Source organism: Limulus polyphemus, unplaced genomic scaffold (assembly GCF_000517525.1).
Source record: "Limulus polyphemus unplaced genomic scaffold, Limulus_polyphemus-2.1.2 Scaffold9609, whole genome shotgun sequence".
NCBI lineage: Eukaryota > Metazoa > Arthropoda > Merostomata > Xiphosura > Limulidae > Limulus > Limulus polyphemus.
The window spans coordinates 3921-17207 of NW_013675219.1; the positions used below are offsets into that span (position 1 = coordinate 3921).

The window sequence follows — 13287 nt, forward strand, 5'->3', positions numbered from 1 at the left end:
GATCCTGTGTGCTTTAGAGTTTTACGATTTTAGAATTAAAATTAATTTCAAACAGGCACTTTCCTCTGAGTTTGAACTCATGCTGTTAACAATTTATGTGACTCCACTCTCCACATGACTTATTGAGCAAGCTTCAGTGAAACTTACATCAGCTCTGTTTTCCTACCATAGTTTAAATGTTAATAAAAGTTGCTGTCGTTATGAAGTTTCGGTTGTGATGGGTGTGTGTGTGTGGGGAGGTGTTTCATCGGTTGAAACTCATTTTAATTCTCAGAATGTAAAATTCATGTCAGGTAGACTTACCTCTGAAATACTGAAAGTAGGAATACCCACATTGTAGCGAAACCAACTAACATGAAATTATATAACTACAAGTTACAAGGTAGGTAGTAATAGTCAGAGGAGAATTCAGAACTAGAAAATTATTTGCAGAATTGAATTAGAAGGAAAGTGGATGTAGTGGACTAGCCTCATAAAAAGACTGATCCTAAAGAACATTCTGAAGTAAAATATTATTCTCATCAGGGTATCTCTTCGCCCATAATGCCCTTGATTTTGGTGGCCCAGGGGTCAGTTTTGTAAATGGTAATGGCAAAGACAATAGGAGCAATACTGTGTCCTGCTTTACAAAAGAAGGTTATTGGGAGAGCAGTCCAGAAACGTATTATGAAAGGAAATACTTCAGACAGTAACCCATCTTTATCCATATCTAAGATAGTCAGTGAAACACACAATCACCCAAATTAGTGGGTGCTCAGTACGAACAAAAGAAAGACTCAAACAATCCCCGAGGAAGGGCTTTACAATGTGACGACATTGCAGGGGGAACATCAGACATTCACAAATAAGTACAAAAACAACCAAGGTGATCCCATCCTGGCAGGAGCTGAGACATCTAATGATAACTGTTGTCCCACTTCCAACATATCTAATGCCACACAAGGAAGTGAACACAGAAGTGGGAAAGGTACCTGTCAAGGCATCATCAAACACTTCCAAAAGGCCACACCATATCATAGAAGTTTAGCATAGAGGATGGAGTTTTATCTAGAGCAAACAATATAGGTATAAGTGACGTGTGAGAGCCCTGACTGGATGAACCCATGTGTGTTGTCACACAGAAGGAGAGACCATGTTTTTAGTATATTTTTTATATAGACACACACAGGTGTTGGGTGATACTGAAGTACGTGGGTTGCCTAGAATAAACAAAGATGCTAAAGAGCATGTGAGAGTCCTGGCCAGAAAAATTGATGTGAATACAGAATCTTGAGACATAAGAAAAGACCGATTTAATTCTTGTTTATTTGTGTGTGTGTATGTGTGCATATAGTATTGTTTGTTTTGAAGTTAAATCTCTTCACAATCCCAAGCACCCTGGTAATGGTTAACAATGGGTATAATATACAAAACTCACAAAAGACAGATTCCATTAGGTTTGAAAGGTAACCACAAATGACAAACAGAATCCTTAAACTGAAGATATAGTGATATAATGACTGTCAAAATAGTAAGAAATATATATGCAGATTCGTCCCCATGCCAGCCTGTAAAGTGACCAAATGGTGAATGTGATGAGAGGTATTCTTAAATCCATACTTGTGCACATAATGATAAACAAAACTGAACAACTTCACAAACCAGTAAGTTAATGTGGATGGAACGAGATCCTAGAACGAGAATTGCCATAAGGTATAAACTACTGGGGTCTTTTTGAACTGGAATATACCATTCTTGAAAAATATGAAAAACTACAGGAGAAAACACAGTGGTGACTATATCTTGCAGCTCAAATGTTTGATAGAATGGCGCTATTAGAATGCAAGTACAGGGTTTTCCAAAAGGAGTATGAGAAACATCAATGGTGAAAAAGGACCACCTAACAGCCAGCCATGAAGGTGTAGATGGCAAACAAAGTTGTGGAATATGTACCAAAAACAATAGAATAAAATTGCTCAGAGATACATGGGAGCAGTGGAAATCATGATGAAGCAGACCAGCCTGGGACAATAAGAACTGGAACTGGACAATGGGACCTACTGAACATGGCCATTATCTGACCAAATAGATGAAGAGGTGGATAAGTAAGAGAATAATAAATATCATAAAATAAAATATCATAAATGTGTGCAAAGTATACACTGCTATAAAAACTAGAACTGGAAACTATAAAAGTATCATAAAATGATGTACTTCCATCACTAATGCATCAAGCACAAGGTGACCTGAACATTTAGCACAACCAATGCAATACCAGCTCATAAAAGACATGATGTGGATGGAGCCAGGAAACCAAAGCAAAAAAGCTGTTTCACTGAGATCTGCCCTACTTGTTGATATATGTCACTACATTCAGAGAGATTTTGAGTACTACAATCCAGAGTAGTATAACAAGGGTAGGAACTCCTGAAAATCGTGTAGATTAATACAAATCTCTAACATAATGATGTGAGAATGGAGCATCTGAGAAGACCACAGACTACACATCAACATAGTCCTGAAGAGAGGCATCGGTGAAAAATCCAGATCGGGTGTAGTAGGAGAATTCCAATAGACAACATGTCCGAGGATAGACTTCATAAAGGAGCAAGATCCACTGACAGTATCTCACGTAAGTGTGATCCATTGGAATTCTCATGCAAAAAAAGTCATCATTCCCAAATCAGAGAGGATGTGTTTGGAAAATAGAAAAGTATTGTGCACATAAAACTCGAGAAAAAGCAGAGGCAAAGGAGATGGGTGAATAGTTCATGAATGTGTATGGTAGACCAGATAAATGTGTGACTATACATGTGAAAGAAAGAGTTCCCAAGCCAGATGGCAGAAGATTGGTCAGGAACTGATAAATCTCACCACCAAGTGAAAAATGAAGATAGTTGACTCATGATGTAAATAAGCGTCTTTTGAAATATCGACATCCAAAAATATTGACAATTGAACTTTAATAAGATACTCATATTTTACAACTAGAAAGAAGGAATATCTCGATAACAAATGAGAAAATTTAAAACAAGTCTATATTCTCCTGTTGTCTGTAGCACGACAAAAAGAGAATAAAAAACCTGAAGTAAAGTGAAGTAGAATATCGATATCCATTTGTTGTGATAAAGGGCTATCTGTGCTCTGCCCACAATGGGTATCGAAACCCGTTTTCTAGCGTTGTAAGTCCGCAGACATATCTCTGTGCCATTGGGGGTGATGACAATTGAAACTGCTAGATCCAAATCCAAATGGAATCTGGATTTGGATGATGACTAGGAAATAATCTTATTAACTCAAAGAATACGAAACAAAGGGTCCATAGATGAATAACAATCTGAAATGCCCTTAAAATTCCTTATGGAGGAGTCAACAAAAACATGTGGGTCAAAAAGACCCAACTTGTTTACATCGATACTAGGCCGCACTAGAACTATAAACTGGAAATACGTTGAATGAAGTTTTTGTAAACACGAAAAAATGAAGTTTTTAATGTATATATGTGATTAAAGGACGAAATACCTTGCAACACAGCCAGACGTGTCAAAGTAACATACAAGCCACCACGTTGTAATAGAAACAGTAGCATTTCGACTCGCAGGTAAGAATTGTTAATTGTTAAAGAGAATGCTACATACGCACTACCCACAAAAATTTACCGCTAAGTTACTAGGAGGGGGGAGGTAGATAAGGAAGATTTAAAAATAAACGAAAATAACCAGTAATTAGTGTGTCTGAAAACTAGACAAGAAAACTGACGGTGGGTAAAAAAATAAAAACAATAAGAGAGGATTAAACACTTGAGAAATAACAGAAGAGAAATATGAAGTGTATAATTACAATATCAGGAGAGAATGTTAGAAAGGTTAAACAGGAAATAATGTCATATAAGCCTTTCAAGTGTAATGGGAATAGTTTCAATATATTACATACTTACTAGAAAAGAAACGTCATCAGGATTAGGGCTAACACTACAGTAGATAAAACCAGCTCTGCAACCTTTGAAGTCAGTTAGGCCTTCAACAAACTCCAATCTAGTCTAATTTGAATTACTTGGTAGTTATTTAGGTTAGATATATCAATTCCTGAAGGAGCTTGAGAGAGACAACCAGGGGCGGTGAGAAACGGTTGTTTCTCATCGTCACGCACATGGAATTAGGTTTAATATCTAAAGGGCAGGGGATTTAACAGTGAGAAGCAGTTTGAAATGAATTAAGATTTTAACTATTGAAATGGTATTGCCTCAATATATCAGGAAAAATTACGTTTGTGGAGACATATTCGAAAAGCAATCGTTATGCATTCGTGATGAATATCAGAAAAACGAAGAAATAGCATTTATAGCTGACATAGCATTTTATAATGTGTCTTGCACGTTATTCGCAAATTTCATAAGGTATAAAATTCTGATAGTGGTGGAAACAGTTGCATCACAAAAAATGTTGTAGCAAAGTGACCAGCACGAGCGAAAACGAGAACCGCTAACGCTTGCGCAATAAGTCACATGGAAGGTGGCAGACTGGAGACTTATGGAAGTGACGCATGCTCTGCAATACGTAAAGGAAGGACATTCGGAAATTTTTGGTCACTTGTTTTACTGACAACATGAGTTCAAACTCAACAGAGAAAGAATTTCAGAAGTAAATCTACATGCGTTGAACATCGTGATAATGCATTTCTATTAAATAGATTTAATTAGTGTAAACATAATACAGATAAGTAGCCTCGATTAGGAAATTCATATTATATTGTTTTACTCGACTACTAGAAACTTTAATAACCTCAGTATTTCGTTACGAGAACTGTAACATTTCCAAGTTTTCATACAGATTTTTATTAAATCATACAAGGGCTTGCCACAACCAACCTAAGCATTGTCTCTCCATTTGCGACACCCAAAACTTACACTGCTCCATTAGTAGACCATCTTCTACCGCTAGTGATCCCTGGGTCTGCACGGATGTCAGATGAAGCAAGCTCCTGGCATGGACTTCAAGGAAATGCTCTTTACAGGTTCCAACTTAAAGCTTTTCGAACAGATATGACCAGTGTTGGATACAGTGATGTTTTCATTAGAACAAACGCGCCTCCAGCAATCCCTTGGCTACAGGTAATGAAATATTCATATACTGATTAAATAAAACAAACTTGATTTTAAGGATAGTCCACAATAAAACAAAAGATCTCATTGTCGAGTTTGATTTAAGATTATCTGAAGTTCTAGTGTTAAACGTGTACTGAAGGTTGAAACAGAAGCAAAAGTTCTAGAGTTAAACGTGTATTAAAGGTTAAAACAGAAGCAAAAGTCGTAGGGTTAAACGTGTATTGAAGGTTAAAAGAGAAGCAAAAGTTCTAGAGTTTAACGTATATTAAAAGTTAAAACAGAAGCAAAAGGCCTTGGGTAAAACGTGTATTAAAGGTGAGAACAAAAGCAAAGGTTCCAGAGGTAGCAGAAGCAAACGTTCTAGAATTAACTGTTTACTGAAGTTTGAAACAGAAGCAAAAGTTCTAGAGTTAACCGTTTACTGAAGGTTGTAACAGAAGCAAAAGTTCTAGAGTTAACCGTTTACTGGAGGTTGAAATAGAAGTAAAAGTTCTAGAGTTTACCGTTTACTGAAGGTTGAAACAGAAGCAAAAGTTCTAGATTTAACCGTTTACTGAAGGTTGTAACAGAAGCAAAAGTTCTAGAGTTAACCGTTTACTGAATGTTGAAATAGAAGCAAAAGTTCTAGAGTTAACCGTTTACTGAATTTTGAAATAGAAGCAAAAGTTCTAGAGTTAACAGTTTACTGAAAGTTGAAACAGAAGCAAACGTTCTAGAGTTAAACGTGTACTGAAGGTTGAACTAGATGTTCATCTAAAATACCCACGTTGTATAGCCCTTGACAACCAGTTCAACTACAAAAACCTACGTTGTGTAACCCGTGAAAGCCACCTCGTCTACAAAACTTACGTTGTGTAGCCTTTGATAGTGAGTTAATCCAAAAAAATCTACGTTGTATAGTCCTTGGCAGACAGTTCATCAACAAAAAACCTACGTTGTATAATCCTTGACAGCCAGTTCATCTACAAAAACCTACGTTGTGTAGCCTTTGATACCGAGTTAATCTAAAAAAAAATCTACGTTGTATAGCCCTTGACAGCCAGTACATTTAAAAAACCTACGTTGTGTTACTTTTGACAGCCACCTTATCTACAAAACCTACGTTGTTTAGCCCTTGGCAGCCAGTTCATCTATAAAAAAACAAAAAACAACTATGTTCTGTAGCCCTCAACAGCCAGTTCATCTAAAAAAAACAACGTTGTGTAGCCCTTGACAGCCAGAATATCTAAAAAAGCCAAACTTTGTACCTTTTGACTGACTGTGTTGAAGTTAATTTCTGGCATATTGCGCGATCTTCTTAACGGTGAAGAGAATATACATCTTTGGAGGCATTTAGACAATATAGTTGTTCTTTCTTTCCGATTATCATTTGATTATAACCTAAATACACCCTTATATTAAGCTTACATGATCACGTATGTCATTGACCACAACAACGAGTATTTGAAACCTTATCTAACAATGCATAGATAAATATCACTTTTTTTTACAGATTGACCCTCCAGAGGGAAACAAGCCAACTACTCGATTTATACTGAATGCTACCAAAGGTTGGAGGGATGACCCTTCGGACTATCCATTAAAATACGTTTTTTACGTATGCTTTACTAATAAAGTGTGAATTTTCAAACGTTTGCTAATAAAATGTGAATATTTCAAGTAGGCTAACGTTTATTTTGACAATAAAGCGTGAATATTTCAAGTAGGCTAATGTTTACTTTGTTAATAAGTGTGAATATTTCAAAAGGGCCAACGTTTACTCTTGATATTAAAGCGTGAATATTCAAATAGGTTAACGTATATTTTGTTAATGAAATGTGAATATTTCCAAATTAACGCATAATTTGTTGGTAACACGACGAACTAGCGGCAAGAATAAAGTCCTAAGTAATTTAAGAAAATATTTTCCTGTGGAAGAAAATACTGTAGCAAATTGTACTTCATATTTATACATACATTTATTTGGTAAAATAACATCTTTCACAACTGGTGGCGCTGCTGTTATGGTTCTTAGCTTGTAATCATTGTAAACGTTTGAAAATTCACACTTTATTAGTAAAGTAATCGAAAGCCTGCTTCAGATATTCATACTTCATTACTCAAGTAAACCTTTACAATTACTAGCAAAATAAACGTTAACCTACTTGAAATATTCGTACGTTATTATCAATACTAGCGTTGGCTTGTTTGAAATATTTTAACTTTATTGACAAAGTATATTTTCCCTATGTCAGTTACTATAAATAGGCTTCAGCGTTTTTGAAATGCAAATCTTTTACTCTTTCTAATAATGTATAACTATATGGCTTTTATGTCATGAACACTAACACTATAATTTTACGTTCCTCTGACAAATTACTTTTGTTTAGATCTCCACTTTCGATCTCTAACTTTCGATGTCATTTATTACCTACTCACCCACCCATCCCGGTGGGGGGGGGGGGGGTATTACAATCGGGTGTGTGTTTCTGTCTGTCTGTCTCTCCTGCATTTCGAAAATTAGTAGACCGATATACACGAAAATTTTACACAAGATGGGAAGTCAGTGTGGAACAGTCCTTCCCAAATCCGGATCACTCTGAAGCATTTTTTATAATGGGGAGCAGGGGCATTTTCGTGATTTTGGGTTAATAAATCTGTAAATTGTGATTGGATATCTACCAAATTTCAGGGGCAAATTAAGATTGAGACTCATCATACTACAAAAAAAAATGATTCGGATCATTAATTGATAATGCTAGATCTGAGAATTGTTTTCTGAGTTTGCGAAGGTGAAATTTGACGTTATCCAATATAAACGCATGTAATTTCGAAAAGGGGCGGCAGGGTGAGGGGAGGAATTTCTTTGATTTCTCTTGTTTTTAATTGCTATATTTACTGCTAGCACTGTGCTCACGCATAAAGAATTGGTAAGTGTTGCAACTTATTTCTTTGTTGTTAAATGCAACGCTACATAATGAGTTATGTGTGTTGTGCCCAACACGAGTACCGAAACCCAGATTTTAGCATTATAAGCCTTCATACTTACCATTAAGCCACTGGGGACGGGGGCAAGTGTTGCATCATTACGATTCCTTGTTTCCGATATTTTGTCTGTAATCGTACTCGAAACGTTTACTAGACATCGTTTGACCATAACGATACTCAAAACTAGTCCTTTATCGCTGCTCACCCTCAACTTTACTAAAAACACTGTTTGAGGGTTTGATCCTCACTAGCCATTTATTCATGTCCATCCTCATCTTAACGTTGTTTCAAGGCTTGATTCTCACTAGACATTTAACTAAAGCTTGCAAATGAGCACCAATAAAAGACCAATGAAACTCGAGCCTTGATACAATGTTTTTAAGTAAAGCTGAGGATGAGCATAAATAAAAATATAGTGAGAAACAATTCATGAAAGTAAGTTTTTAAGTAAAGCTGGGGATGAACATCAATAAAGAGTGAAATTAAGTCTTGAAACAACGTCTTTGTATATTGGTGTATCATTTTCAGCTTTACTTGTACATGTGTAAGTTGATACATATTAAACTTCCTTTCAACTTTTTGCTACTTTTGTCTGACGGACTCGTGTATACAAGTGGATAGCCTTTACACTTCAAAAAGTTTAATGTTTGTTTTACTGCAAAGCCACACAATAGGCTGCCTGCACTCTGACCACCAAGGGGAATTGAACCTCGGATTTTAGTGTTGTAAGCTTACCTCTGACCCTCATTAAGAAGTAAACTTGTAAGTAAACCAAAATTGTTTGTTTGTAACAAAATCCCTAAAACTAATTTTTTAAAACAAACAAAAAACAGGCTTTATAATGTATGTAATTTAGACCAGCTAATGTAATATTATCATATTATTAACAGGTTTTATTTGGATCTGTGAACTTTAGTTTAGAGGTAGTGACTTTGTTACTTCTGCCACTGAAGGTGGATGGAGGTTATGTTTTCACCCCTGTGTGTGTGTTTGTCAGCAAGATTTCTCGAAAACAGCTGAATATATTTAGATGACAGTTAGTATACATTTGGACTATGACCTAATTTAGATGAGATTTGTTTTTGGATGGTCAAGTTCACAATATGGCCACAAAAAAATATCCCTATCTGTTAACGTGGGAACTTATTTTTCACATTATTTTTTCTCTATAACTCAGTCATAAATTATCGGATTTTGATGAAATTTGGTGGATATATGTAGAATATTATTCTACATTTGGTATTTTTTGAGTGCCAAATATGATCAACACTATGTGATGATGGTATGCGCTCTACTAAGTGCCCCCTCTAGGTCAGTATGTCATGAGCTAGGCAAACAATAAAACTAGTAATAAATTCATTGAGTTTATAAAAGATCCCAACCTTTCTTATTTCAATTTTTTAAAGTTCTATAGACACGACTGAACAAAAAGTTTATCCAAAAAATTGTCGAAAGTAATGAAAATAAAACAGTCGAGATAAGAATAGAGTAAAATGTGCTACTTTGTAATAAAACTCAGTTTAAACTAGCATTGTCTGAATTATACGACCATTTTGATCTTTTTATCTCTGCTGTTTTAAAATCAACCAAGAAGTTTCTCAGCCACCAGCAGTGTGCAAAGAACATTAAAAGGGTAGGAGCTAATTGAAAAAAAAAAGAGCACTTTTCAAGCATTACACACAACTTTTTTTTGGGGGGATGAAGTGTTAGGGGAGACTATGGGTTACTTCTGGTACACATGAGGTAAAAAAAAAAGATAAGAAGCGAATATGTCCTCTTCTATTTCTATTCGATTGATCTTATACTCATTTTTAAAATCTAAAATTAAACAGTAAATTCTTGTGTATTAACACTTCATAGCATGTCAGTTTTTTTATACTGTAAAGACCTACAAATCTCTGTGCTCAATTAATTTTAAAGCTGAAATATTTTTCATGTCTTTATCAAATTTATTGAATTTAGTACCAGTTTTAGTCTCATATGTACACACACTTTGAAACATTTTTAGAATAAGAAAACACATACTTGTTTGTAATTAATAAATTTCTTTGCATGTTTCCTGTAGGCCTCTCTCATGGAGTTACGTTGAAAGTGTGTGACAGCTTTGACTCTTGCTCAATCATAGAGAAAAAACCAAATATTTCATGGACATCATCTTTGAATGAGTATGATAGCAAGGAGATAGAATATCTGGTGACAGAAAACTTAGATTTTGGTATGTCCTATTTAGTTTACTGCCACTAAAAACTATTCAGAACCTTTTGTGGAATTTTATTTATGTCTAGTATAATATCATACAGGTAGTTGTTAATTAATTTTAGTTATGTCTAATATAATATCATGCAGGTAGTTGTTAATTAATTTTAGTTATGTCTAATATAATATCATGCAGGTAGTTGTTAATTCATTTTAGTTATGTCTAATATAATATCATGCAGGTAGTTGTTAATTAATTTTAGTTATGTCTAATATAATATCATACAGGTAGTTGTTAATTAATTTTAGTTATGTCTAGTATAACATCATACAGGTAGTTGTTAATTAATTTTAAGTAGTTGTTTTTATCGAATACCATTTTATTTCAAAATCTTAAGCCAACTAGTCAACAGTCTTTGTCTTAAAGTTTATTATTTGAATTTGATGTAGCATAGTTATAATTGGCTGTGCATTATTTGATAATGTGAAAGTTTCTATGTGTATTGTTCAACTTCTTGTTGTAAATTAATTATGGGTATTAATCTACTTAGGCAAGAAAAACGATTAATTTTATGTGGTTGTCAATCTACTTAGGTTAGAATTAGAAAAAACAACAATCCTTATTGTAAATTGTGTATGGGCATAAATTCACTTAGGCAAGAAAAACAATAATCCTTATTGTAAATTCTGTAATGATGATAATCTACTGCGGCAAGAAAAGTAACAATCCTTATTGTAAATTCTGTAAGGGTGTTAATCCACTTAGGCAAGAAAAACAAAAAACTAATGCCATTTTTTATTCATTATAAAAACATTCATAATTACCATATTTATTAATTATTTTTGATTAATCTCCTAGAACTAACATTTACATGTTAACTTAGCTACAAAAAATAATTATACATTGGTAGCTAAAAGTTTTTCAAAGGTTATGAGTTAGTGGTGTATAGTGCTTGTCAATAGATATGAGATAACAGTGGTTTCTAGTGCTTGTCGACAGATCTAAGTTAATAGTGGTTTCTAGTGCTCATTGGTGGATACAAGTTTGAAAACATAATTTGTATTCATAGCACATATATATCCAGTCTTGAAGATGATCAGAACACTGTAATCAGCTTAACTCATTGTACCTGCAGTCTCTGGAAACATATGCTACTCATTAATGTATTGCATGACACTGTGATTTTACACTGAAGTATAATACAGAGTTAAATATGTTACATAAATCAACTTTGAATACGAAAATCAGCAAGTCACATGAGAAATACAGTTGATATAAAGTCATGAAAGAATGGCATATATCATAACTACATTTTGACATTATTTGGTGTGTCTGGAATGACCGTATTGATAAGTCACTCAATTTAAAATCTGAGGGTTGCAGGATTGAAATCCATCACTTAACATGCTTGCTCTTTCAGCCATAGGGACACTATAATGTGATGGTCAATCCAACTATTCATTGATAAACAATATCCTGAGAGTTAGCAGTGGATGAGATTGACTAGCTACCTTTCCTCTAATCTATCACTTCAAAATTAGGGACTGATAGCTCTCAACTAGCTTTGTGCTAAATTCAAAAAACAAAGGAAACACTGTTTGGCATTTCTGTAGGTAGTGTGATGCTACCAAAAATTCATTATCTTTGGGAAGAATATGTAACAGCCTTTTCCAATGTAAAATATTGGTACACCAAATATCATAAAAATGTGTTTAAATTCAGAACTCCAGAGATGGAATATTCCTTGTACTTAGTAGCAATGGTACCCCCAGTCATGGAATTGAGGTGAGAAGAGTACACGCTCACCAACATAAGGCTTCCAGTCATACCTCCCATTTAACTGTTGCAAACCTCAAGTAGCTGAAGAATGAAATGGGTATTCATACTATTCCATATGAAAACATATCAGTAAAGTTGCCAGATGCAGCATTTATGGATTTCTGTGCAACTGGACTACTGAAAAAAAAAAGTGCTGGGAAACTGTTATCTTCATACACCAGATGAATTATAGAAATCAGAATGGAGGAGTGGTGTGTTTTGACATAAAAGTCTTACAATGGAGCCCTTTTTCATTGGAACTATGATGCAGAATATGGTCATCAGATAGAGCATGAATAGACATGTTGACATAAACTGTGATGACATGATGAGACTCAAAAATTGTTTTAATATAACATACTCAACCCTCTATAAAGGAATGGATCTCAAAAATGAATTATAAAAACACCCATTTCTCAACAGCATTGTGGAATCTTAACAATAAAAAGTAACTATTAGTTTATTATAACATTAAAGAGCAATTATTCCTTGTGCAAGCTATCTTACTTGTGTCATATTTAAGCATTGTTTTATTTATCAAACTTGAAATTAGGATAATAGTTTCTGCCTTTGTTTCAGGGGATTATGACTTTGCTTTAGCAACTGCATTAGTAGGAAAGGAGAACACCAGCCAATCAACTCTTCTCATCCAAAGTGTTATTGAAAAATTCTCTGAGCATCTTGTCTCCAGGTAAGGTTTCAGCTATGTTTCTTAGTTTCATGAAAAAGCTGTTACATATATTACATTTTATAAGAGTTGTATTAACTACTATAGTCTATCTATACTTGAAGCTTTAAATAAGTAAAACTTAGTTAAACTAAGATATTAATTAAAATTTATGTTTTATCTGACAAAGGGATGGTTTCTCTCTCATAATCGACACTAAATTTAACAATCATTTAGAATTAAAACTTAGTGTTTATTATGAAAATAAATGATTAAAACTGCTATACAATAGTTTTAATAGAATAAAAACAAAACAAAAACTCAGGAATCAAAAATTTCATCAAGAAAGATATCAACTAACGAAATATGAAATTTCTACACCTACTTACACTACTGAAATTCCTGATTTGTACATCCCTTTAATTACTGGAATATCAGATATCTATACTACCTCGTACATTCAATTAACATCAGATATCTATACTACCTCATACTTTCAATTAATATCAGATATATATATATATTACCTCATCCTTTCAATTAATATCAGATATA

The 13287-nt window shown here is 34.1% G+C and overlaps 1 protein-coding gene across 1 annotated transcript in view; it reads left to right on the forward strand.

Moving 5' to 3' along the window:
• The first annotated feature begins 2750 nt into the window (after nt 1–2750).
• LOC111083454 overlaps nt 2751–13287 on the forward strand; it is a 15298-nt gene continuing 4761 nt past the window's right edge. The window contains exons 1-3 of the mRNA XM_022379991.1: nt 2751–2778; nt 10116–10265; nt 12645–12756. Of these exons, the coding sequence (XP_022235699.1) occupies nt 2751–2778; nt 10116–10265; nt 12645–12756 (290 nt within the window). The remainder of the gene's footprint in view (nt 2779–10115; nt 10266–12644; nt 12757–13287) is intronic.